This window comes from Miniopterus natalensis, chromosome 5, assembly GCF_054644295.1.
Source record: "Miniopterus natalensis isolate mMinNat1 chromosome 5, mMinNat1.hap1, whole genome shotgun sequence".
NCBI classification, from domain to species: domain Eukaryota; kingdom Metazoa; phylum Chordata; class Mammalia; order Chiroptera; family Miniopteridae; genus Miniopterus; species Miniopterus natalensis.
This window is the reverse complement of record NC_142085.1, coordinates 15,307,186-15,333,908: the sequence shown is the minus strand read 5'-3', so window position 1 is coordinate 15,333,908 and position 26,723 is coordinate 15,307,186. Positions and strand designations below refer to the sequence as shown.

Here is a 26,723-nt window from a genome sequence, read left to right as displayed (position 1 = left end):
ACATTATCTTCTGATTTTAGAAGATTTTTATCCTTAGTTTTGTAATCCGCCCCCAATTGCTATGTCAAGATTAACAACCCCCCCCCCCATGGGTTCTGTCTTGCTATAAAATGCAGGGCAAACATGTACAAACCAAAAACTATTTAGGTTTGAGCTCTATGACATGCATCAAAAACCAAAAAGCTTCATGTTTAAGTTTTGTTTAATGCCATTTATTGAAAAAAGTATTTTAAGAGTAGATTGCTAAAAGGCAAAATTTAACTAGCTAAGGATAATTAGGAAAATTCCTAAATCATTATGGAAAAGCACAATGTTAAGTTGTAGCAATTATGAAATGAATATAAAATAAGCTAACTGCTTATAATATAGGTTGAAAATTTGTCTTCAAAAGCAAATAAAATACAGTTATACATGTGTGGGGATGTATATAATCATATAGATCTTATGTATCTATGCACAAGACACAGGGGGGGATGACCCAAACGTTAGGTGGTGTTATTATAACCTGTATTTTCTTCTTGTAGTTTTCTATATTTTCCAATTTCCCTACAATAAAAATGTATCCTTTTTCAATCTGTGAAAAGCAGTAACTTTTGTTTAGACTAAAACAACGAAAACACCCAAGTCAACTCTTCCCAAGAACACTTTTAATTTTCCCAATTACCTTGGACTGCTCTGCCCTTGAAAAGTGATAGAAATATAAGTTGAACTCCTTGGCACACTCTGGTTTCAGTTCATACATGCCTCTTCCTGTTAATCCAGGTTTCCTATGAAGAAAAAAAAAGAAGAAAAAAAAAGGTCCTTAAAGTATTACTGCTAAAATCATACACTTCATGAGAAAGTCTTAAATAGAATAAAAACAGAATTCTCAATATATTGCTGGTGAGTGTACGCTAGTACCATTCTCTATGGGTGAAATTGGCAATCTACATGCAAAGCGTTATATGCATCCATTTTATCTAGCACGTCCACACTGAGTTAATCCTAACTGGACAAGTGAATGTGATAGCGCAGTGGCAACAATTCAAAGACTAACAGGGAATAGGTTACACACATTGTAACATCTCCAAACAATAGGACGCCATTAGAAGTGATGTTAATGTCTATATTTTGACATGTAAAGAAAGAGATCTGTAATACGTTCTACCAAGTAGAAAAAGTAGGTGCAATTTTAGAGTTAAAGACTATTTTCTATATATTTTAAAAATATTTTCTCTAAAAGTATGTATTGTCTTTATAATCAGCAAAAATAAAGACATTGCCATTGGGATGGAGAGCAAGGAAAAAGCAGAATTAAGACACTGCCTCAACAACCTTAAGGGGAGATAAACTAGTTTATTGATAGGGCAACACACTGGACACTAGAGAAGGCAGCATTCAGAGGCCATCCCACAGCTTAGGTGGCACATTCAAATGGAAACAATGAAAGTAATTTTAAGGACGCTTAAGGCATTTACTTAGATCACATGCTCAGGTTATTTTTAATTATCTGAAGCTATCAGCTATGAACACCTATTCTGAATACAATGAAAATCTTCACAAAGCTACTTTAAGTTGCAGAGCACAGGGCTAGGTAATAAAAGTGAGTCAGTGAGAAATATAATTCAGAAATATATATTGGAAAATGTTACTCTCTGAAAGCAGCAATTTCATTTTTAGTTCCATCGAAGGAAGCACTCTAAAAAAAAAAAAAGTATAAAAACAATTGAACAAAAAGAAATATAAAGTAAACTCACTTGAAATGGGCAACTGCTTCAATGACACTCTCCATGCCAGTCTCCTTGTTCTCCTAACAGTATAGGAAACAATTAAGTGTGTTCCATGTTAACAATATCAGCACTCTGAGCATTGGGCTTTTTATCTCATTAAGCCTCACACGGCAATCCTATGAAGCAGATATGCTATTATACCAATATTTACAGATGAGGATTCTATAGTAAACATAATGATTAATATGCCATTAGGGAAATTTATTTCAGTTTGATATAATTAAAAAGAAGTCATTACTATAAAGACTCAAGGCGACAGCTTTCAAAAGGAATTAAATTAAAACAAAGCACATGTAACATCTGAACAAAATTTATGTTAAGATATGATAATATTTTGTGAAATAGTTACACTAATTTCTTATCTGTTTTCATAAAACAGTATTCCCTAAATCATATTTCATTCATGGTAAGATGTTAGTAAGAATTCTGTGAACAGAGTGTTTTCTGGCCCTAGCTGGTTTGGCTCAGTGGTTAGAGTTGGTCCCAGGACTGAAGGGTCCCAGGTTCGATTCCGGCCAAGGGCATGTACCTTGGTTGCAGGCTTGATCCCTCCCTCGCCCCGGTCAGGGCATATGCAACAGGCAACCAATCAATGTGACTCTCTCACATCAATGTTTCTCTCTCTCCCCCTTCCACCCTCTTTGGAAAGCAATGGAAAAAATATCCTCGGGTGAGGATTAGAAAAAAAAGAATTATCTGGTCAAAAATGTTTGGTAAATACAGTTGCTAGCAATTTATACAAGGCATATTCACCTTTAAAATGCTGTTTTAAATTTTATTATTCCTTATTCTAAAGTCTAAGTGATACTAATTGCTTCTTCATCTAACAACTGAGGATTCATTCCGTGCATTAAAAAGTACAACTAATTTTTTTTAAGATTAAAAAATTTTTAGATTTTTAGAGAGGGGGATGGAGAGAGAGAGAAACATAACATGGATCACTGCACGCCTCTACTGGGGATTGAGTCAGAAACCTGGGTACATATGTGCCCTGACCGGGAATCGAACCAGCAACCTTTTAGTGCATGAGACAATGTTCAACCGAGTACCACTGGCCAGGGCAAAAGTACAACTAATTTTTATCTTGACTTGATATTTAAGAAATAATTTTTTTTCCTTTCAGGTGTGATAATGTGATATAGATGGGTTTTCCTAAAAGCCCTTATCTTTTAGATCAGTTTCTCAACCTTGGTACTCTGACCTTTGGGGCACCTGATTCTTTCTTATGGGGCGTGTGTGTGTGTGTGTGTGTGTGTGTATACCCACATGTGTGCATGTCCTGTGTACCGTGCAATGTGCAATGTTGAGCAGTATCCCTGACCTCTGCTCACTGGATGCCTGTAGCACCCCACACCCTGCTGAGTGCCAAATGTCTCCTCGGGGTCAAAATCGTCCCTGGTTAAAAATCTCTGTTTTAGCCCTGGCCGGACATGGCTCAGTGGTTGAGCATCGACCTGGGATCCAGGTGATCAGGGTTCGATTCCCGGTCAGGGCACATGCCAGGGTTGAGGGCTCGATCAATGACTCATCATTGATGTTTCTATCTCTCTCTCTCTCCCTCTCCTCTCTAAAATCAATAAAGATATATTAAAAACAACAACACTAAACCTCTGTTTTAGAGGTTCAATTCTATTAATAGATGAAATGGTATATCTCTACAAAAGAATTTAGTGGGGATAAAGGGATTAGTGGTTGGGGTATAGATAAAACAAGATCTGTTGAAGCTGGTGATGGGTTCATTTTCTATTTATAAAGATGTTTAAATATTTTCATAATTTAGAGTTTAAAAGAAGTATTACTGTGCAACAGACAGGTTTGAATCGTAGAAGAGTGAAACTAAGGTTCAAAGTTTTGATCTATGTTTCAAATTTGGGAAAACATTTTGAAAAGACTCAATGAAAATAAAGTCCTTTCCCAACCATAAGTTCTGGGTTTCTAAAAGGCGTGTGGCTGAAAAATAGGAGGCTGAGTACTTGTGATCCTGAGAGGAAAAATCATTACAATTAACCTATGAAAGCCCATATGAATATCATTTTACATTCACTACAATGAGAAATGGCTCACTAAGGAATCTTTGGGTGTTTCAGAAGGAAAAGGTTCTGGAAAACTTTAATTTACTCAACACAGCTGAGTAGGTATTTCTCACCCTCTTCTTTAAAATACTCTATCCATGTTCGCTTTGTACTGAAGACCCCATAAAAACCCCCCTATTGGATAATAAATTCAGTTCTAAGGACTAGGTTTACTTTTATTCAGCTACTTACCTTTTTCAAAGCTTCACTGTGAAAGGTTCTATTCCTATGCTGCTTTCCACTCACAGTCCCTAGAATTCTCTTTTTCTAATTATTTCTAGTAAGAGTGATAGAGTTATACATATCCTTGAATTGTGGAAAAAGTATATAAAGTAAATCTATATATACTAAGACTAATAGGTAGGAAAAGATTGCTATAATTTTCTTTTTAAAAATGTAGGTACTTACATCTTCAGGTAAAGACTTTACCAATTCACTATGAGCCATAGGCTTGATGCTCAACTGATGGATAATCTCTCGCTTAATTTCATCTGTAGCGTTCACCTGTCCAACTCCAGGACAAAATCTCTCTCCTGTCAACAATGAAAAAGTATATTTACACATACATTTAATATAAACAAAATACTTATGTGATACATACTTATAATTCACACAACACAATATATTTTTCTTTTTGCACAATGGAAAAGCAATGACTGGGTCTGGCAACAAGCTAGGGGAGAGTAACTCCCAACCATACTTCTGAGTCTCAGGAACAACTGGTGAGCGCAGGCTTTAGACAGTGGAGAGAGCACTTTGGTTGCAATTTTGAAAGAACAAGATCAGAAGGTAGAAGGGTTAGATGTAGTAAAGACTTGGTAAGGCAGGAGTTGTACTAGTGCCTAGGGACCTGCTTTCACACCATCTGCCACATGGTAGCAGCGAAGGAGAGCCTTCCGCTGTCCTATCTAGTGGCAAATGAGATATCACCTTCTAAGACCTCCTTCACTGGTATCACCTCTTGACAGTTGCCAGGAGTCTCTGCGACATGGACTGTACAGAGTCTGAAATAGCAGGGGAGGTGGGAGAAGGTAAAGGATGAAAGAACAGAAACGACGGAGGCAACAGGACTGAAAACACAGGCAATAAGATGTCTGCATCTATCAGCTACAGGTCTCCATTAATTTGAAGTCAATACAACACTTCTGCACCACAAACCATGGAGGGAAATATAGCTAAGATATAAAGTCACAGTAAATAGCTCCTAAATATCCTATTCTTGCTAAATTCTCCTGTCCTTGGCCCCACCCTGAAAAACACCCGAGAGTCTTCCACTGTATTCTGCTCCAGCAGCTGCACTCTCTCCTTTTCCCAAAGCAACAATGCTGTTTTCTCAATATTACAGTAACCAGAGAGGAGAAAAATCATCCCCTGGAACTGAGTAACCATTCAACAAAAGAAACATGGTTCAGATATTCTGAATTATTTGCTACCACAAAAGCCAATATAATTTATAAATGTCTCAAACAATTCAAACTTACCAACCAGCATTATAATGAGGTACAGCATTTCTTCTATTAGAGTATTGTTTTGCTGAACTATATCCTGTAAACGTGGTGGGGGGATAAAGATCAGAGATAAGAATAAAGATACTGTACTATTAACATAACAACAACAAAAGAAAGCGGCTTCTTTAATGATGTGTTGTAGTCTCATGAAACATGCTCTTACCTTATGGGCAATCTCAGAGCTAAGTCTTTTTCCAAAGTCTGGAGTACTGAAAATCTGATAAAGTTCAAAGCGGCTAAGCATTATCATCAGGAAATGATTTGGATCCATCATGGAGACACCTGTCTTTTTTTGTTTTTAGATGAAGGAAAAGAGGAAGGTCAAAAGAACTACTAAACAATTAGTGAGAAATATTTTGGTTTGCACATGAGAAAGCAGTTACTTGTTCATCAATCCCAATAAAAGATGGAAACCCTTTTAACCCCAATCCCTACTTGTGGTAGCTCTAAGTACAGACAGGAATCTAAGCTAGTAAAACAAAACAAAGCATAAACAAAACAAAACAAATCCCTAAATCCACACATCAGAATAATGTGGATTATGTCCTCTCTTCTTTTTAATGCTCTGAATTATTTGTATCCGTCTGAATTCAATTCTAAAGTTTTATTTTGGGGTTTTCTCAAGGCAAATTCAGGGAATTTTAACATAGTTAAGTACCATGGGTCTTGGAAGTCAGTTTAAGGGGTCCGGGTCTTTAGTCAGAAGAAAATGAAGAAAGGATGGCTTTCAGGTTTCTTACTTTAACAACTACATAGATCGTTGAACATTTCCCCAATATAGGAAACCCAAGATAGGAAGAAGGTATGGAGGAAGTAAGAGGAGTTCTACTTTGAACATGTTATTGCTAAATCTGAAATGTGTCCAGAAAATCTAGATGGAAATGTTCTATAGCCTGTTAGCCATATAAGCTTGGAGTTTAGTAGATGAGACTGGGCTAGAGTTATATATCTGGGAGTGATTATAACTGACTGGGTTCTATGGAATTAACGGGAAGAAAAACACTCCCCATACCTTTCAGTTTAATGCTCTTAATTCATTACCTGAAGCATTATTATATCCTTGTCAAACATTTCACGTCTGCATTTCACATTATGGTAGTAATAAATCTAAAAATAAAAATTGATAATATTGGGTAAATAGGTTTTCATTTGTGCAGCTCCCTCCTCTTCCCATCTCCCAAAAGAGCACACGGGTTTTGGACAAGTGTGCATGAACACACACATAATGTGGTTTCCCCAATAATTAATACTATCTTAATAAAGATTAATTAAAAATGTCCAGATTACAGTGGTAACTCCATGGTTCATGTTTTACATCCAACTTTCTGGGTTTTTCAACAAAGTTGTTTCCACAGCTAACAAAAATGGGGGAAAAACATACACCAAGCCTTGGTGAGATTTAAAAGTTAAAAACGTCAATTTCAGAGCTATACTAATAGAACTTTTATCTTTTAACCCAATTTAATTTAAGTAGATAAAAATCTGAATTATTTTTTTAATTTTAATTTTTCTAAAAATATATCTTTATTGATTTCAGAGAGAGGAAGGGAGAGGGAGAGAGAGAGAGAGAAACATCAATGATGAGAGTCATTGATCCACTGCCTCCTGCATGCCCCCGACTGGGGATCGAGCCCACAACCCTGGCATGTGCCCTGACTGGGAATCGAACCTCGATCTCCTGGATTCTAGGTCGATGCTCAACCACTGAGCCACACCTGACCGGGCTGAATTTTAATTTTTTTTAAATATCCAATTTTGTTCTAAAAATGATTGCAAGTTAAGACTCAAGAAAAGTGCATTTCTACCTTTGATATTGTTTCTTGACAAAGTATGGATAAAAATTCTAAAAAACTTTTTTGCTTTAACATATTTATCTTCTCAAGAAATTTTAATATAGGTACTCAACTTTCAATGACTAAGTATATTAAAAATTACATCCTTCACAGAAGCCAAAGAATGAATCAAAAACTCTCCTTAGAATGAAAAGACACTTACCTGGTTTACTAAAGAGAACCCATTTCTTCTCCACATTCCTGCATGTACTTGGGCACATAAAACAAGACACCTAAGAGGGTGTTCTATCAACATGGGTGGGCTAAGTTCACTCTGTACAAAAACAAAAACACAAAAGTCTCAACTCTATAAAGAATGTTGTCTGATGGAGATGGAAGCATTAAATAAAACACAAGTTAAAATTATTTCAAAGTATTTTGTGTGATGGTTAATTTTATGTTAACTTGGCTAGGCCATGGGACCCAGTTTTTGATTAAGGCCTGTCTAGATGTTGCTGTGAAGCTCCTTTGTATACGTGATTATTATTTAAATCAGTAGTCTTTGAATAAAGTAGATTACTCCCTATACAGGGGTGGGCCTCATCCAATTAGCTGAAGGCCTTAAGAGAAAAGACTGAGGTCCCCTCAAACATAAATAAACTCTGCTTCCAGATTGCCTTTGGACTTCAGACTGCAGCATCAGCTCTTCCTTGGGAATCTGTCCTGTCCTGTCAGACTGTCCTGCAGGCATATTTCAGACTTGCCGGGTCCCATAACTGCACGAGCCAATTCCTTACAATAAATCAATCTCTATCTCTTCCTCTCTCCATACATAAACACAGGAGTGCAGACACAAACACACACACACACTTACACACTTCTTTTACTCTCTTTATTAGTTCTGTCTCTCTGGAGAACCCTGAATAATAAACTTTGTTTCAAAGTGATTTCATATACATGAAGCATAATAAACAGGTATTCACTTTTAAAGTTAGTACTACTTACTAGAGGTAGAAGCTCTGGAAATTTATATGCCACTTCACTTTTGCTTAGCAACACATGCAAACCTGCAGGAAGAACAAACCAAAAATGTATTTTTATAAGTGAAAATCTTTAGGAGAAAAAACCCCCCTAAATATTCACTCACCTTTATATCTAACTTCTTTTCTCTTTGAGAACCTACCATGCTACAAATTATGATACAGAATAAACTGCATCCATAAATAAAGCTTTATTTTCATGAATCTCTGTATCCAAGGCACACTTAGAACTAGTCTTAATTACATGTACCAACATACACTGATGACATTTTATGAAGTAAATATTAGGCATAGAAACATAGCAAGAACACCCATATAATGATTAAAGCAATTTATATATGTCCTGCCAGCTTTAACAGTCATAATTCACTGGGCAATGGAGTTTCTTCCCATTCAAAGTATTGTAGTGAGATCCTTCTGGCATCTGAACAGAGAAACTGGACCTGGGATTCACTGCACTGATCCTGACCTCCGAATTAAGTTCTCCAGAACTTCCAGTTTAGGATAAAAGCCTCTTTAGTTCCTAAATGCAAAGGGCTCTTTCATGGCTCAACCTTAGATAATAATTCTGTTAACTAAGAATTAATTGTCCTGTTTATATTGTATAAACAGAGAATGCTTTTTACAATCTTATCACTAACTGTTGCCCACTCGGTCAAGCCTGGTTTGAGGCTTTCCTCATTCAAGAAGAGCTGCATTACAAATCCCATTCTAATAACTTATACTCAGCACTTGCCACTCAAGCTCCATTAGCACACACTCCAAGTTGTTCTTGAACTGTTTTGTGTATGTTTACTTTGCTCTCCAATTAGATTATGAGCACTGAGGCCATTTGTCAAACACAGTGAGACAGAAGGCTCAAAAATGTTCACTGAGAACAGCTGAGGGAGGATAATGAGGTAGGCAGAGATTGGTACATTTCAGAGTACTGACTATTTTCTCTGTGGATAACTATCAGCATCAGCTATCACCCATACAACTGTATTTTTAAAGGCAGAAAAAATCAGCAGCTGAGCTGGAGAAAGGACTCACTTCCCTGCATTCCAGCTGAATACCTTTTTACACTACGCTGCCACTTGCCTATGTTGAGGATCAAGCTCAGTTATGCTCAAAGTACTTAGAAAAAACAAAACTGGGCCTGAACAAGTTTTAGGAATTAAGGGATTTCTTTTTACATTCTCAACTTCAGTCCAGGTACTTATTTGCTGTGCTACTGAAATTCAGATGTCTAAGTTTTCTTACATCACCATGGTTGCAGTAACAATCCAAAGGGTGATGAAATGCTATCAGCGGGATAATGGGGACAATGTGATAACGCTCAGAACGATAAAAAAAAAAAGAAAACAACAAAAAATACGCTTTCAGAAATGACAGAGGGATCATTACTATTGATCCCCTGGACATTGGAAGGATAAGAAAGGAGCACTGTGAACAACTCTATGCCCACAAGTTTAATAATTCAGATGAAATGGACCAATTTCTTGAATAGAGAAACTACCAAACTCACACAGGCAGAAACAGATAACCAGACCAGCCTGTTATCTATTAAAGAAGCTGAATCAGTAATTCAAAACCTTCCAAAGAGGAAAATATCACATCCATATGGTTTCACTGGTGAATTTTACCATATATTTAAGGAAGAAATAATACCAATTCTCCACAATCTCTTACATACACACACACACACATACACACAACCACTTTCACATCATATTGTTACTGAGCTACGCACTTAACATAAATCACAAATTCTGCAATGAGTAAAAATATCTAGCTTTCCATCTTCTCCTTTCTATTCAGGAACTAAAGGGAACAATAATTATGTGAGTAGGGCAAGAATTCCTACAATCAAGAAATATGGACAGAAGTGTCTTAAAATGAGTCTGCAGAGATGGACAAGTGTGTATTCAAAGCTTTTGGCTGCTGTGAGGTGGCAGCTTCAAATATTCTACCAAGTATAAACGGCTTGTAAATCAACTATTTATGATGAAAAATCTATCACCCCAACTTGGGACTCACTCCTGACTGGCTCCTGAAAAAGGTTATCAATAAATGATTAAGAAAGAGTTCATATGAGATAAAATCTAGGGTGGTTTCAATTTTGTCAGCAATAACTTAAGTGACAGGCTGATCTGAATTGTAACAGACTTTGAAGCTAGGTTGAGTTAAACAATAAAACACGGTATCTACATTTAAGAAGTCTGAAGAAGCACTATGGTACAATTGTTACCAACATGGCTTCTGATGCCAAACTACCTCAAAATTCCTACTCTGACTCTTTCTTGCTGTGTGACAACCAAGCAAATCACCTGTGTCTCAGTCTTCCCATATGTAAAGTAAACTTAATTATAATACCTACCTCACAGACTGATGTGATGATTTAATAAGTTGATGCACATCTCAGACTAATGCGTAGTATGTATTCAATAAATACTAATCACAAACAACAATTTAAAAGATATTTTCAGTGTTTTCTTGGGGGAGAAATGCTTTACCTGCAAGTAAGCGAGAAACTGGGAGGTGAATGCTAACTTTTTCTTGAGAAACACAGTATCTGATAGTTTCCACTGAATGTCCACAAATGCTTAATGTGACTGGCTGTTCACCATCAGTAAAACCACCATGACATTGCATCAATACAGCAAGGCATTTCTTGTAAGCTTCAATTAACACTTTTTCCTAAAAAAGAGGGTTTTCTGTAAGTTACTCAAAAGGCTGGGTTTCTACAACATTGAATAAGCACACTGAATTCAACAATGAGTAAGTACCTCAAATACTAACACAGGCAAAATCAAACCCAATTTTCCCTTCCCAACTTGGTCCCTCTTCTAGTGCCCTGTCCCAGTGAATGACATCTCTGTACAGCTGTGGAAATCTAGAAGTTATTCCAACACCTTGCTTTCCCTCATTCCCTGATCTATCACCAAGCAGTCAAATTTAAATTTATATGAGATAAAATCTTTTAAATTTCTCTCAAACCTGGCCACCGATGACCTCCAATAACTCAAAGGAAAGCCAGTCACCACTCTATTAAATTCCCTGCTTCTACTCTTGCTCCCCTCCATCCACTCTCCACACAGAGTAATTTTTAAAAACGTGTAAATTGGATCATGTCACTTTTCTCCTTGGTAGTCTCTAATGATGTCCCACTTCAGTTAGAATAAAATCCAAACTTCCTTCCATGGCCTCCAAGGCACTACAAAATTTACTTAAAAATCTGTCCATTTCTCTGCCTTCAAGCCCTATGCTCCAACCAGAGCCTTCTCACAGCTCCCCTAACAACCACACTCCTCATCACAGAGCATGACGCAACTGTCCCTTAGTCAGGAATAGTCCTTACTCTTTGATCAGTTAACTCTGATCTGACACATAGCTCAGATCTGAGAGAAGCCTTCTCTAACCTCCCAACTGAAACAGGTTCTCATCTAGAAGTTTTGGCCAAAACAAGAACAAATAATTTTAAGACACAGGAAAATGTTCCAATAGTACAACTTTACTTTTAGATAAATTTAGAAACTATGCTCAAAATCTAGATGGGATAATGGAAGAAATAAAGACAGCAACGTAAGAGAAAGAGAGTATGAATTATTTCTTCCTCTATATATTTTCCAAGTTTTTTTTTCAAAAAGAGACTTTAGAATATCAAATTTATACGTGTAAGAGGAAAATCTGCTGTTTTATGAGCTAAGTATCACCACTATCCTCCCCAAAGCTCCTCAAAACTTACTTAAAAATCTGTCTATTCCCCCCGCCTCCATTTATCTCCTATCTCCTACCCCTAGAAGACACTCACATCTAAAGCACACCAGTCCTGCATCATTGAAATAACATGTGTTAATTTCATTTGCAATGTGAAGGCTGCTTCCCACTCTGGTTCCATTTCAATATGCTGTCCTACTTGACGTGTGATTGGATCCATTCCCTTAAAGAAAGTGAAAAGATTTTAAATGAATTAAAATTATATTTGTTCTCTTTACTTAAAAAGTAATGTAGAAGACATACATACTGATTACAAAAACATATAAAGTAAAAGGCTTAATAGGAAGTTTCAAGTAGTATGACAAAGTCCAACTTCTTAAATTACATGTTTATCTAACATCCTCTAAAATATAAATTAAAAATCCCAGTGAAGTATATATAGCAAATTATTTTAGAAGCAATCTTCTATATGTTTTAAACAATAAAATGAATACTTCATTGCAACAATCCTTCAAATTCCTTTTTAGGTCTGTTACCTATAGGAAAATTATTAGAAGAAACCTGACAGGCTTTTAAAATGTTATTAAATTTATAAAAATATTTTATTCAAAATGAACAAAGTAGACATTGTTTCTATAGATACCCAAAACAGCACAAGACACAGAAGTATTATTATAAATTAAACTCCCACAGAAAAATCTCAAATAAACAATCTAACCCTACACCTAAAAGAACTAGAAAAAGAACAAGAGAAGCCCAGAGGAAGTAGAAGAGAAGAAATAATAAAGATCAGAGTGGAAATAAATGACAGAGAGACTAAAAAAACAATACAAGACATCAGTGAAACCAAGAGCTGCTCTCTGAAAAAAATAAACAAGATCAATGAACTTTTAGCCAGACTCACCAAGAAACAAAGTCAGAGGATCCAAATAAAATCAGAAATGGAGATATAACAACTGACATCACAGAAGTACAAAGGATTGTAAGAACATTCTATGAACAACTATATGCCAAAAATTTAGATAACCTGGGAGAAATGGACAAATTCCTAGAAACATACAATCTTCCAAAACTGAATCAGGAAGAATCAGAAAACCTGAACAGACCAATAACAACTAATGAAATTGAAGCAGTAATAAAAAAACTACCAGCAAAAAGCTCTGGATGGGATGGCTTCACAGGCAAATTTTACCAAACATTCAAAGAAGACCTAACACCTATTCTCAAATTATTCCAAAAATTCAAGAGGAAAGAAGACTTTCAAGCTCTATTTTATGAGGCCATCATTATCCTAATTAAAAAAACAAATAAAGGCACTACAAGGAAAGAAAATATCCCTGATGAACAGATACTAAAATCCTCAACAAAGTATTAGCAAATCAGATTCAGCAATACATTAAAAAGATCATACACCATGACCAAGTGGGATTTATTCTGGGGATGCAAGGTTGGTACAATAGTCACAAATCAATAAATGTGATATATAAACAAAATGAAAGATAAAAAATCACATAATCATATCAACAGATGTACAAAAAGCGTTCGATAAACTCCAGCACCCATTTATGATAAAAATTCTCAGCAAAGTGGGGATAGAGCGATCATATCTCAACATAATAAAGGCTATATATGAAAAACCTACATTCAACATCACACTCAATGGGCAAAAACTAAAAGTGTTTCCTTTAAGATATAAGACAGGGATGTCTGCTTTCATCACTCTTATTCAACACAGTACTGGAAGTTTTAGCCACAGTGATCAGATAAGAAGACAAAATAAAAGGCATTCAAAATGGAAAAGAGGAAGTAAAACTAAATGCAGATGACATGATATTGTACCAAGAAAACCCTAAAGATTCCACCAAAAAACTACTACATCTAATATAATAATTCAGCAAAGTAGTGGGATACAAAATTAATACTAAGAAATCAGTGGCACTTTTTTTTCTTAATCCTTACTGAAGATATTTTTTCCATTGCTTTAGAGAGAGAGTGGAAGGGGGAGCAGGGGGAGAGGGGGGAGGGGAGAGAGAGACACATACACACACACATCAACTGGTTGCCTCCTGCTCTCCCACTGACTGGGACGGGGGACTGAGCTTGCAATTGAGGTACATGCCCTTGGCTGAAATCCAACCAAGACCCTTCAGTCCTTGGGCTGATGCTCTAACCAGTGAGCCAAACTGGCTAGGGCGAGAAATCGGTGGCATTTTTATACACCAATAATGAACTACCAGAAAAGGTAACTAAGAAAACAATCCCATTTACTATTGCAACAACAAAAAAAGGTACCTAGGAATAAATTTAACCAAGGAGATAAAAGACCAGTACTCGGAAAACTATAGAACATTGAAAAAGAAATAGAAGACACAAACAAGTGGAAGCATATACTGTGTTCATGGATTGGAAGAATTAACATTATTAAAATATCCATACTACCCAAAGCAATCTACAGATTCAATGCAATTCCCATTAAATTACCAATGGTATATTTCACAGATTTAGAACAAATATTCCAAAAATTTATATGGAATCAGAAAAGACCCTGAATAGCCTCAGCAATATTGAGAAAGAAGAACAAAGTTGGTGGGGTCACAATACTAGATACCAAACTCTAGTACAAAGCCCCTGTAATCAAAATAGCCTGGCACTGGCACAAGAATAGGCATATGGATCAGTGAACTGAACAGAGCGCTCAGAAATCAACCCACACCTTGACGGTAAACTAATATTTGACAAAGGAGGCAAGAGCATACAATGGAGTAAAAATAGTCTTTTCAATAAATGATGTTGGAAAAATTAGACAGGTACTTGCAAAAAAATCAAACGAGACCACCAACTTAAACCATACACAAGAATAAACTCAAAATGGATAAGAGATTTAAATGTAAGTTGTGAAACCATAAAAATCCTAGAAGAAAACAGGCAGTAAAATCTCAGACATCCCTCATAGCAATATTTTTGCCGATACATCTCCTAGAACTAAGGAAACAAAGGAAAAAAGAAATAAATGGGACTACATCAAACTAAAAAGCTTCTGTACAGCAAAAGAAAACATCAACAAAATGAAAAGGAAGCGCACTCTAGAGAACATATGTGCCAATGATAAATATGATAAGGGGTTAATTTCCAAAATATATAAAGAAATTATACAACTCAACATCAGGAAGATAAACAACCCGATTAAAAAATGGGCAAAGGACCTGAATAGACACTTCTTCAAAAAGGACATACAGGTGGCCAAGAGATATATAAAAAAATGCTCAATGTCACTAATCATCAGAGAGATGCAAATTAAAACTACAATGAGTTATACTATATTATATAAATATCACATCAAGGAAAAAGAAATAAGGAAACATTAAAAACCCTCAAACATTTTAGTTTCTTAAGTAACTGTCAATACTTCCACGTAAGAATATTAAAAAAAAAATAACCTTGCAAACTCCAAAGATTGTTAATGGTGATCAAAAGAAAAACCTAATACAAAAGAACAGTAGAGCCCTGGCCAGGTGGCTCAGTTGGTTGGAGCGTCATCCCATGCACCAGGAGGTTGCGGGCTCGATCCCCAGTCAGGACAACTGATCCCCAGGGAGGCAACTGATTGATGTTTCTCTCTCTAAAAATAAAAACAAACAAACAAAATAAACATGTCCTCAGGTGAGGATTAAAAAAAAGAACAGATGACTGAACCTTTGCTAGGATCTCATTCATTCTACACCTTTCCAAGAGTTTCCAATTAAAGAGGCGCTTCTTGGGCCAAATTGTAGCCATACAAAATCACCCTCTTGGAGACACACCCAAAATGAAATAAATGCATGGACAGAAAGATGGTCAGTTCAATGAACAAGAAGCAACAACAAAAAACAAAAAACAAAAAAGGAAGAAAGAAAAGAAAAAGGAAATCGAGTATTTCCTTTTTAAAATGTGTCAGTTTATACATACCTGCATACATTTGAGTAATTCCAAAAAGGCATCAAATCCTTCTAGGAACTTCTGCCTCAAATCATCTGACCATTCCGTTGGTTTGCTAATCAACACATACCTGAAGAAGATAAAAGTATCAATGAATACATGGATAAACACTGACATTTTACAAGTTGCAACTGGTTTGATAATTAAACAAAAGCTTACTTGAGGTCTAAAATAAGGCTCTGAACTCTCCTAAATTTGAAGGCTTGTAAAGCAGTGTATCGTTCAAACTGAAATCTACCCTGGGCATCTCGATGTCTCAAATGATCCATAAAAGTCTTAATGATGATGGTCAGCAGGTTTTCTTGTGTGATGAGCATCCGAGCCTAGAACAAAGTGTATCAGAGTACATGGTAATCAAAACCTATTTACTGGGAAGTTAGGAAAACCACCAACATTGGCTAGAGCTTTCAGTTTAAAGCTTTTCAACACGATTATAGTATAATATCATAAATAATGCATTACTGTGTATTTCTAAATAACAATTACTTACTCCAATTGCCACTTGTATGAAGCAAAAATTATATCACGGAGAAAGATGCCAGAATGTTAGGAGACAGATCCAAGGTTCATTATTCAAAGATAATTCAGAGTGGGGGGTCTGAACCAGGCTGCAAATTTTCCTTAACTGAGACATTTAGACACCTATAATGGTATGGTATAATTACTCTAGGATCCACAGGTTTATATCACAGATTCTGTAGAACTCAGTATAAAACTATATTTCCTCTCAATCTCCTTAGCTGAGATTTATTTTTTGTTTCTAAGTGTAGATATACATACCTATGTATTTTTGAGTAAGCAAATACACTTAAATGATGCAAAAAACAACAGGTAAAAAATGAGTCTCCTAGTTCCTGAGGTTCCCCTTGCTAAGGCAATCAGTTAGGTTTCCTGCATATTCTCCCAGAGATGGTATATGTGTATAATAATAAACATACATATACATACATACATTTATAATACATGGATTGTTAAGTAGATGAAAGTATGGATACGTATAATTATATCCACCACCCCAAGAATAGCGTATTATAAACACTGTTCTGCACTTTGTTTTTCCACTTAATATATTTTAGAGACTGTCCCATATCAATTCATATAAATTCCCTCATTCTTTGTAACTATCACTAGGTACACTTTTCTATCATACTTTATTTAGTCATGCCCTTACTGGTGAGATATTTGTGTTTTTTCCCAGTCTCAAGTTATTTATTACAAAAGATGCTACAATAAATATCTTCCAACTCTATGCAGTTGGAAGAATATTTATAGTTTCCTAGAAGTGGAATTATTGGGTTAAGGTATATATACATTATAACTTTTAGCTGATATCACCAAATTGTTCCCTCAAAGAAGCTTACCATTTTATTTATTTAGTTTTATCTTTATTGTTGAAAGTATTACAAATGGCCCCTTTTATCCCCCATTGATCCCCTCTACCCTGCACCCCGCCAGGCCTTCAGCACACTGTTGTGTGTGTCCATGGGTTATGCATATTTGTTCTTAGGTTGCTCCCCGCCCGCCCCCACCTTCCCTCTGAGATTTGTCTGTCTGTTCCATGCTTCTATGTCTCTGAATCTATTTTGTTCATTGGTTTATTTTGTACATTAGATTCCGCATGAGTGAAATCATGTGACACTTGTCTTTCTCTGACTGGCTTATTTTGCTTAGCATAATACTCTCCATGTCCCTTCATGCTATCCCAAAGGGTAAGAGATCTTTCTTTTTTCCAGCTGCATAGTATTCCATGGTGTAAATGTCCAAGAAGATGCTTGATATGATTTCAGTCTTCTTGAGCTTGTAGAGACTTGTTTTGTGTCCTAACATGTGGTCTATCTTTGAGAATGTCCCATGTGCACTTGATGAGAATGCATATTCTGCAGCTTTGGGGTGAAATGTTCTGTAAATGCCAATTAAATCCATCTGATCTAGTGCGTCATTTAGAGCCACTGTTTCCCTGATTTTATTGTCTGGAAGATCTATCCAGTAAACTCAGGGGGGTGTTAAAAACCCCTACTATGACTGTATTGCTGTCTATCTCTCCTTTAAAGTCCTCCAGAAGTTTTTTTTTTTTTTTTCAGCCTATGCCTTTTGTTTTGAGGTGGAATTCTTGTAGACAGCATATATTTGGACCATGTTTTATTACCTACTCAGCTATCCTATGTCTTTTGATTGGAGCATTTAATCTATTTATACTTATCTATTGCCATTTTTCTTCTTTATGCCTATGTTTCTCTGAAGCTTACCAATTTATATGTCCATCTATAGTGTGTGCCTTCCCCTCATGCCCTCAATGATGTAATGCAATTTCAAACATTTTGATCTCAACCATTCTGATAGTTTTAATATACATCTTACTATGAGTGAGGTTGAACTTTGTAAAAACAATCTGCATTTCCTTTTTTTGCTACACAGTAAAGTTAGAAAAGTCTAATATTACTTTGAATGCCACATATTACTCTAATCATGGATTTCTCCCCTCTTGTATAGCCTAACTAGGTTCCAAGCTGTTATTGGTGCTAGGTGACTATTTAACTAGGTCTTATATTAGTCAATATCAGGTTTATTAGCAATACAGAAAGTTGCATCAAAAAGTAGGACCAGCCCTGGCTGGCGTGGCTCAGTTGGTTGAGTGTCGTCCCAAGCACCAAAAGGTCAAAGGTTCAATTTCTGGTCAGGCCACATGCCAGGGTTGTGGGCTCGATCCCCAGTAGGGGTTGTGTAGGATGTTTCAATCGATGTTTCTCTCTCAAATCAATAAAAACATATTTTAAAAAAATTAGAAAGAGAGAATGGGGCAGAAACCACATTTGAAGAGAGAGTGGGTCCAAAATTTCCAAAACTGGGAAAGGTACAAGCCTAGAGACTTAATATCTACAAATTCCAATACTGTGAATATAAAGAAAACCACATCTAAGTAAATCATAGTAAAACTGCTAAGATCTAAGACAAATGCCAGTAAAGTTATTAGGCATTCCAAATGACTAAAAATGAAAAGCGGTAAATATTTAAAAAAAAAAAAACCAATAAAATCAAACAATAGGAATAGAACTATGTATGACCATATAATGGCATTATCAGACAATTACTTTAAAATAGCTATGATTTACATATTCTGGAAATTGAGGAAAAGATCAGGAAACTAGAATGTATTAAAAAAATAAAAACAACTTTTACTTCAGGGTTCAGGGAAGATCGAGTAGATGTACTTTTCTCTAGTCTCCCCATTAAGTGCAACTAAAAACTCTGGACATGATATGCAAGTAGAGCACCGGGAGACTCTGAAAGGCGGAGAGAAGGTATGCTGGTTAGGGACCTCGGGATCCAAGGAATGACACAGAAGAGTTCTTTGTTTTCACCTCCCATACCCCAGACTTGGAGCTGAAGAAGCTGGTAATCCGCAAATGCCAATGGGCACAGACTTTAAAAAAAAAATGCCCCCTAAAAGCCTGCTCCTTCTAGCCACAGGGAAAGAGTAACCTAACAAAACAGAAAGCTTTCAGACAATAACCCCTCCAACTCCAGCCAACCTCCACAGAAACAACTGTGACTCTATCCGCACTGCACCCCCAGAGGCAGAGTGGGGAGTCTGGACTTCCACTCTCAGGCTGAAGCGTGGTGCCTGACTGCAGTGAGGACGCATCCGTAACCTCCAGGGCAGCGCTACTCAAAGTTATGGGCCACACGCCAGAGCCCTGACAACTGCTTGTTGCCAGCTGTGACGAGTCTGCACAAGAAGGCAAAATCAACTACTTAAAACAGTTCAGCGGACATTACTTTTCATAGCAAGATTTTTGCTGAAATCAGTAGTGTATTGTTTCATGTTCTGGTACAAACTGTTTATCTTTTCATAACTGACACTTTGGGTAAAACTGCTCTAGAGTGACCCTTCAATGTATCAAGTAAATGTACAACTAACAAGTTAATAAAGAGGAAAAATAAAATAATAAATATTTAATCCAAAAGAAGGTAAAAAAGGAGAGAAAAAGAAACAAGATAGGTGGGTTAAACAGAAAAAAGTCATAAGGTGGTAAATATAAAGCCAAATATAGGGGTAATTATATTAAAGGTTCAGAAATCTAATTAAAACATTAAGAGTGTCAGACTGGATAAACAAAAAAACCCAAATACATGCTTTTTATAAGTAATACTTAAATATAAGGGCATAATAGAAAAGTTAAAACTATAACAACGGAAAAGATATACTATGCAAATACTAACCAAAAGAAACCAGTTGTTGCTACAATATCAGATAAATTAGACTTCAAGGTCAGAACTGTTACTTGAGATGAAAAGAGATAATTCATAGTGCTAAAGGGCTCAATTTGGGAAGTACAATTCTAAATTTGTATGCACTCAACCCCATTGCTTTAAGATATATGAAGCAAAAACTTAGAGAAGTACAAGGAGGAAAAAATCACCAGTCATTGCTGGAGATGGCCAACACACTTCCACAGCTCACAGAACAGGTAGACAAAAAATCAGTAAGTAGGTAAAAGACTTACACAATGAAAATCAACAAACTCCACCTAAGTGACATACATACATACTGCACCCAATACTGAGAGAACAGACATTGCTTTCAAGTCCACACTGAATATTTACCAAAACTGACAGCATTCTGGGCCATAAAGCCAAGTCTCAACGAATTCCAAAAGACAAAAATCAGAGTATATTCTTTGACCACAGTGAAATTAAGCTAAAAATTCATAACAAAATAATTATAAAATACCCAAGTGTTTTGAAATTTAACAATACACTTCTAAGAATAATCACAAAGAAGAAAAAATGGGTTAAAGAAGAAATCACAGAGGAACTTGGTTTTATGAACTGAATAAAAGTATTACATAAAAGAGTGGGATGAAGCTAAAAAATTGTTCAGATGGAAACTTAAGCCTTAAAGGAACTTACCAGAAAAGGCTGAAAGTCAAGAAAAAACAAAAAGAACAGTAATCGCCAAAATTTTTTCTCATTCCTGATCTCAGGGGAAAAGTTTTTAATATTTCACCGTTGCATATGCTGCTTGCTTTGGGTTTTTACTTTTTGTTTTGGCTTTAGGTGCTCTATCAGATTAAATAAGTTCTATTTCATTCCTAGGTTTGCTATGAGGTATTTTTTGTTTGTCTTAAATCATAAATAAGCGTTTAATTTTCATGAATTCAGGAAAAGCATTTGATATGATTTTCCCCTCCTTTTTATTTGTTAAATACGGTGAATTATACCAGCTGATTTTTTTCAAATGTTGTACTCCTCCTGGTTGTGCTGTATAACCCTTTTGAAAATACTGCTTGATTCGATTTGTGTGACCTCATTTGTGGTAATTAGATGTTAATTTTCTTTTCTTGTAACTGCCTTGTTGGGTTTTGGTATAAAGATTACAGGGGACTCAGTTAAACTGGCAAGTACATTATCTTTTCCTGTCTTTTGGAAAAACTTATGTAAGACAGATGCTATTTCCTTCTTCAATATTTAGAAGAAGTCCCCAGTGCAGCCATTTGGGTCTAGAGATTTCTGTATGAGATTTTTATACTAATTAAATTTTTCTATTTCTTGTTTTCTCTTTTAATAACTATTGTTTTTTCTTAGAAATGTCTTCTCATATCATCCAAATTTCTAATTTTATTAATTAACTTGGCCCTAGTATTGTCTTATTTTCTACAATATCTGTAAGATCTATAGTTTTGTTTAAATTTAAAAATTTGTTTTTCTTATTAGTCTTACTAGAGATCTATCCCTTTTTCCTGGCTTTTTCAAAGTACCAACTTTTGGTTGTGTTGGTTTTTCTCTTTTGAACATTTATTAATTTCTGCTCTTTATTATTTCCCTTTTTTAACTTTCTTTAGACAAAAGACATAAGTTTTTACAATGGCCTTCAAAGTCTGGCACAACAACTCCTACCTTCACCCCACTGCTCAAACTCACTGGCCATTCTATTCTTCCTACTCACTTTAGCAACATAAGCTTGTTTTGGTTCTTTCTTCCAAAATGCCAAGTGCACATTCATCTCAGAACTTTTGTAGTTGCTGTTCCCTCCACCTAGAAAGGTTTTCCCACTAGTCAGTCACACCACTCACTCTCTCATTTCCTTCAGGTCTCTGTTCAAACATCACCTCTGAGAGGCCTTCCCTGATGACTCTATAAAATATGACCCCACCACTGTCACTTTATCTCCCTCCTTAACCTGCCTTTCTGCTTCATAGCACTTATCAACATTTGATTTATAATAAAGAGTATGTAATTGTTTATGTATCTTTCCCCAATTAGACTATAAATTCCATGCTCTATTTATCCCGAGCCCAAAACAGTGCCTAATTAATAAAGGTGATAAATATGTTTTGAATAAATGAATACATAAAAGAAAGAAAAATAAAACACTGAATTAGAAAAAACAACAAAAATTATTTGCAGATTACTAAAAATTCCAAGGAATCAACACAAAATATTAGAAGAAATGTTAATAAGAGAACCAGACAGATATAAGTTGGATTATATAAAAATCAGTTTTCCTATACAACTAGCCATAGCCAGATTTAAAATATGAACAATTTACTACCACATCAAAAATATAAAACATATGGCCTGGCTGGTGTGGCTCAATGATTGAGTGTCAATCCAGGTACCAAGAGGTCAACATTAGATTCCTGGTCAGGGCACATGCCAAGGTTGCAGGCTCCATCCCCAGTAGGGGGCGTGCAGGAGGCAGCCGATTGATGAGGTTCCTATCTCTCTAGCCCTCTCCCTTCCTCTCTCTGAAATCAGTAAGAACGTATTTTTAAAAATATTTTAAAATATATATAAATAAAACATATAAACTTTTAAACTGTGTAAGACCTGTAACAAGAGAACTATGAAGCTTTTACTAAGAGCATAAAAATAACATTTGAACAAATGAGGGCAAATTATATTTCTAGAGGGGGATATTCAATATTGCAAATACACCAGTTCTTCCCAAATTATCTATAAACACAGTATGTTTTCAGTGAAAATCCTAGTGTTCTTGTTTTATTAAAATTGACAAACTGATTTTTGTTCTTTAAAAAAAAAAGGCCTAAGAATAATTAAATTTTTGGAAAAGAATAATGAAAGAAGATTCAATGATTTTCAACCTTCTTCATCTCATGGCACATAAACTAATTTCTAAAATTCTGCAGCACACCAAAAAATATATTTTTTGCTGACCTGACAAAAAATAGGTATAATTTTGATTCATTTACATCGGATGGCTATTTGTGTTGGCTGCTGCTATTTTTTATCTGACAGTCACAGGGAAAAGAGGCCAGTGCCCCTGACTAAATAGTCAGGTACTGCATGTTTTAAAAATCCTTGCGGCACACAGGTTGCAAATAGTTGCTCTAAGTTATCAAAATGAAATATTAAACTAAAATTATTAAAACTGAGTACTGGCATAACAATAGACAAAAAGATAAATGGAGGAGAAATGCACACAGATTTGAATAGACATGGGATTGTCTCAGAGGCTTCTCAAACTTATTCCTGACTAAACTGAAAGCATCCCTTTCCCTCCTCACAAATCCTACTCATTCTCCAAAACTCCCCATGCAAATGGAACATCTGCTTGGATGCAAGTCAGAACCTGGGAAACATCTTTATACTCTCCCCTCAAACCCAACCACCAATCATTCACCAAACCCATTATCCCTCATACCCAACATCTGGCTGTTTCTATAGATTTTACTACCTAAATATCTCTCACAACTCATAACCACTGCCACAATCCCAGTTCAAGCTACTATCAATTCCTGTCTGGATCATTGTATTGGCTTCTAACTAAGTTCTCCACACTCACTTTTGCTCCCACCAGTTTGTGCTGCAAACTATAAGCAGCATGATCTTTTTAAAAAAATCACAAATGTGACAGTGTGCCACTCAAAATTCTTCAATGTCTTCCCATGTTCTTAAGATAAAAACCAAAATCCTAAATTGGCTATAATAATATGATAATATGTCATTAATGGGTAAATAGTTTTCAGACAGCTTCAAATGCACTAGAATATACCCTTGAACACAGAAGTAATGGGGGTGGGGTGGGGGGCGGGAGTCATTAAAAAAACTGGAAAATACACCTGGTTAGTAAAATAACTAGAATACTCTTAAATCTATACAGTTTGGCCCCTGCCTACGTTTCTGGTCTCATTTCACTCCATGTTCAAGGGTCTTTAAATGTACTGGCTTTGTGTTCCCTGTTGAGGAACTTTTCTACTTCAGGACATTCCTAAGTGCTAGTCCCTCTGCACAGACTTCCCTTCATGAACCTGCATAAAGATCCGTAGAGCCCGGCCAGGTGTAGCTCAGCGGTTGAGCGTCGACCTAGGATCCAGGCGATTGGGGTTCGATTCCCGGTTAGGGTATATGCCTGGGTTGAGGGCTCCATCCCCAGTTGGGGGTGTGCAAGAGGCAGCCAATCAATGGCTCTTTCATCACTGATGTTTCTATCTCTCTCTCTCCCTTCCTCTCTGAAATCAATAGATATATTAAAAAAAAAAAAAATCCTTAGAGAATCCCTCTCTGAACTGTGGAAAAAGGTCAATCTCTCTATTATTCTCTCTCAAAACAGCCAAATTCTTCAGTTTCCATATAATTTTAATCAATAATGTATGTGAGTCTTTTCCACTGTTGTAAGTGCCATGAAGGAAAGGAACACATCTGTTTTTGCTTACCACTACATTTCCAAAGCCTAGAACTGTGCCCAATAAATAATAAGTCCTCAATAAATTTTGTTAAACAAGTTAAACAGTGATGCCTTCTGGAGCAACTAGTAAAACTTAGTATAAGACCAACTAATCATCATGATTCCACTGTCTTAGCTCCCCCTTTCCCTTACTGGGGGAAGACACTTCTCAAAATGTAAGATTATATTTAAAAGCTGTATGTTTCTAATGAATAACTTTGTTAAACCAATCAGCTTAATTTTAACTCATCAATTCAAAACAAGATAGTAAAGATTAAGGTAAATTGACTTTTCCCTCCAGAACATATTTGAGGATATGTTCTAGTATGGCTGAAGGTGTATGAAGTCTGATAACCCATTAATGAAATATTACTCTATTTAGGAATATACAGATCTTAGTTCTCTATTACTTCAAGGCTTTACTTTTGATAATGAAAAACAAAAAAGTTCTTCTTAGTCTTTCAGTACTTACAAGTGAAGGAACTGTGAATATCTGAACCGAGAGGTCTGCGACTGAAAACTCTCTGTCGTGGTCATCTGTCACATAATCACTCTGCAAACGCTCATAGTTCTATTAAGAAGGCAAAAAAAGGCAAGGAGTGCCAACTATCAGTTACAAAGAAAAGGCAAGCACTACTCACCAGAGTAGGTGCGGTGAAGAACTGGACAGACAGAGCAGTCACGGACACTGCTCGCTCGTGATCATCCTCCATAAAATCTCTCTGCAACTGCTGGTAATTCTAAACAACAAGGGGGAGATTCACCTCTAATCCACAATGACCAAATGTTTAAGGATTATAATGAAAAGTCAGTGCTGGAGGAGTCAGTGAGATAACACTATAATGATAACTGGAATGATTTCTACCAAATAAAGTGTGTATAAATATCGATTCACTAGACAATCTGTTCAAACACAAATGGCAGTTTATGAGCTGAAATAGGACTACTGGCTACTAAAATCCCGGAATATCAGTGACTTTGCACTGTCACTGATAAATCTAGGCTTCTATTACTTCTGGATGCACTTTACATCAGATTCACATTACATTTGAATCACCTGATGGCTCTTTCAAAGTACATGTGTTTGGGCTCCATTCTCAGTCAATCTGCTTCAGCAGCTTTGAGAATAAAACACAAACACATGTATTCTGAAAGAACACCCCAACCGATTCTTACATGCTTCCTTGGCTAAGGACTCCTAATTTATGTAAAAACAAACAAACAAACAAGCAAAACCAGTTAGCTTAATCACATGCTGTTAAAAGGGGGAAGAATGTAAGTCAACAATATCAACAATCTAGAGTTCGTGATTCTTAATATACATATCGTTTCAACTAAGATAATGTCTTTCTTGTATAAATTTTAATAGAAATAATACCATAATTCACAATGGGACAGGTTTAAATTCTTCATTTATCATTTCATATCATACACACTGTATAGACAAACATTCATATTATCATGGCAGATGATAAACAAGAAAAGCCTCAATGAATTTTATTCTATTGATAAAAGATAAAAATATTATTTATGAATCAATGAATTTTATTCTATTGATAAAAGATAAAAATATTATTTATGAAGTTTCTTAGAATTTGAAATCAACACACTGACATATTACTATTAGCTGCTAATTTTACAAAGCCTGGATAACAGTTACTCTGAATATAACCTGACTTTTTTGTTAATCTTCAAATCTGAGAAACAATTTACCTTTGCAAATCGAACGGCAAACAGTTTCTTGTATTTCAAATCCATAAGTAGACTGCTCATGAACAACTGATGATACACACTCCTAGCACCTTTTACAAAGAGAGCAGATGTAAGATAAGGATATATAAAACAAGCCAAAAATTACATTCCCAAAGTTTTTATATGGTCAACTGTATTTTAATTTTTTTTTGTTGTTGTTAAATATCTTTATTGATTTCAGAGAGAGGGAGAGAGAGAGATAGAAACATCAATGATGAGTTGCACGCCTCCGACTGGGGATCAAGCCTGCAACCCAGGCATGTGCCCTGATAGGAAATCGAATCCCGATCTCTTGGATCCTAGGTCGATGCTCAACCGCTGAGCCATGCCTGGCCGGGCAGTCAATTGTATTTTAAATTTCAAGAGTAAAACTACATGTGTTCCTTAGTATAAAATATTTTTTATAACCCGTTTCTTAAAAAAATACCAGTTTTTCTAAATGTAGTT

At 35.9% G+C, this 26,723-nt stretch overlaps 1 protein-coding gene across 5 annotated transcripts in view; it reads right to left on the bottom strand.

Annotated features, from left to right (window-relative positions):
- Positions 1-26,723, bottom strand: part of UBR2 (ubiquitin protein ligase E3 component n-recognin 2) — a 91,914-nt gene that overhangs the window by 31,255 nt on the left and 33,936 nt on the right. For 4 of the 5 annotated variants that reach the window (XM_016212726.2, XM_016212727.2, XM_016212729.2 and 1 more), the window contains 14 exons: positions 26,238-26,326; positions 24,997-25,095; positions 15,995-16,158; positions 15,806-15,905; positions 11,955-12,083; positions 10,657-10,840; positions 8,127-8,188; positions 7,345-7,455; positions 6,391-6,456; positions 5,513-5,635; positions 5,323-5,386; positions 4,250-4,374; positions 1,737-1,789; positions 665-767 (listed from right to left, as the gene is read on the bottom strand). In XM_016212726.2, coding sequence (XP_016068212.2) covers positions 665-767; positions 1,737-1,789; positions 4,250-4,374; positions 5,323-5,386; positions 5,513-5,635; positions 6,391-6,456; positions 7,345-7,455; positions 8,127-8,188; positions 10,657-10,840; positions 11,955-12,083; positions 15,806-15,905; positions 15,995-16,158; positions 24,997-25,095; positions 26,238-26,326 — 1,472 coding nt within the window. Of the gene's footprint in view, positions 1-664; positions 768-1,736; positions 1,790-4,249; positions 4,375-5,322; positions 5,387-5,512; positions 5,636-6,390; positions 6,457-7,344; positions 7,456-8,126; positions 8,189-10,656; positions 10,841-11,954; positions 12,084-15,805; positions 15,906-15,994; positions 16,159-24,996; positions 25,096-25,165; positions 25,265-26,237; positions 26,327-26,723 lie in introns of all 5 variants that reach the window. The other variant, XM_016212734.2, reaches the window with a different exon arrangement.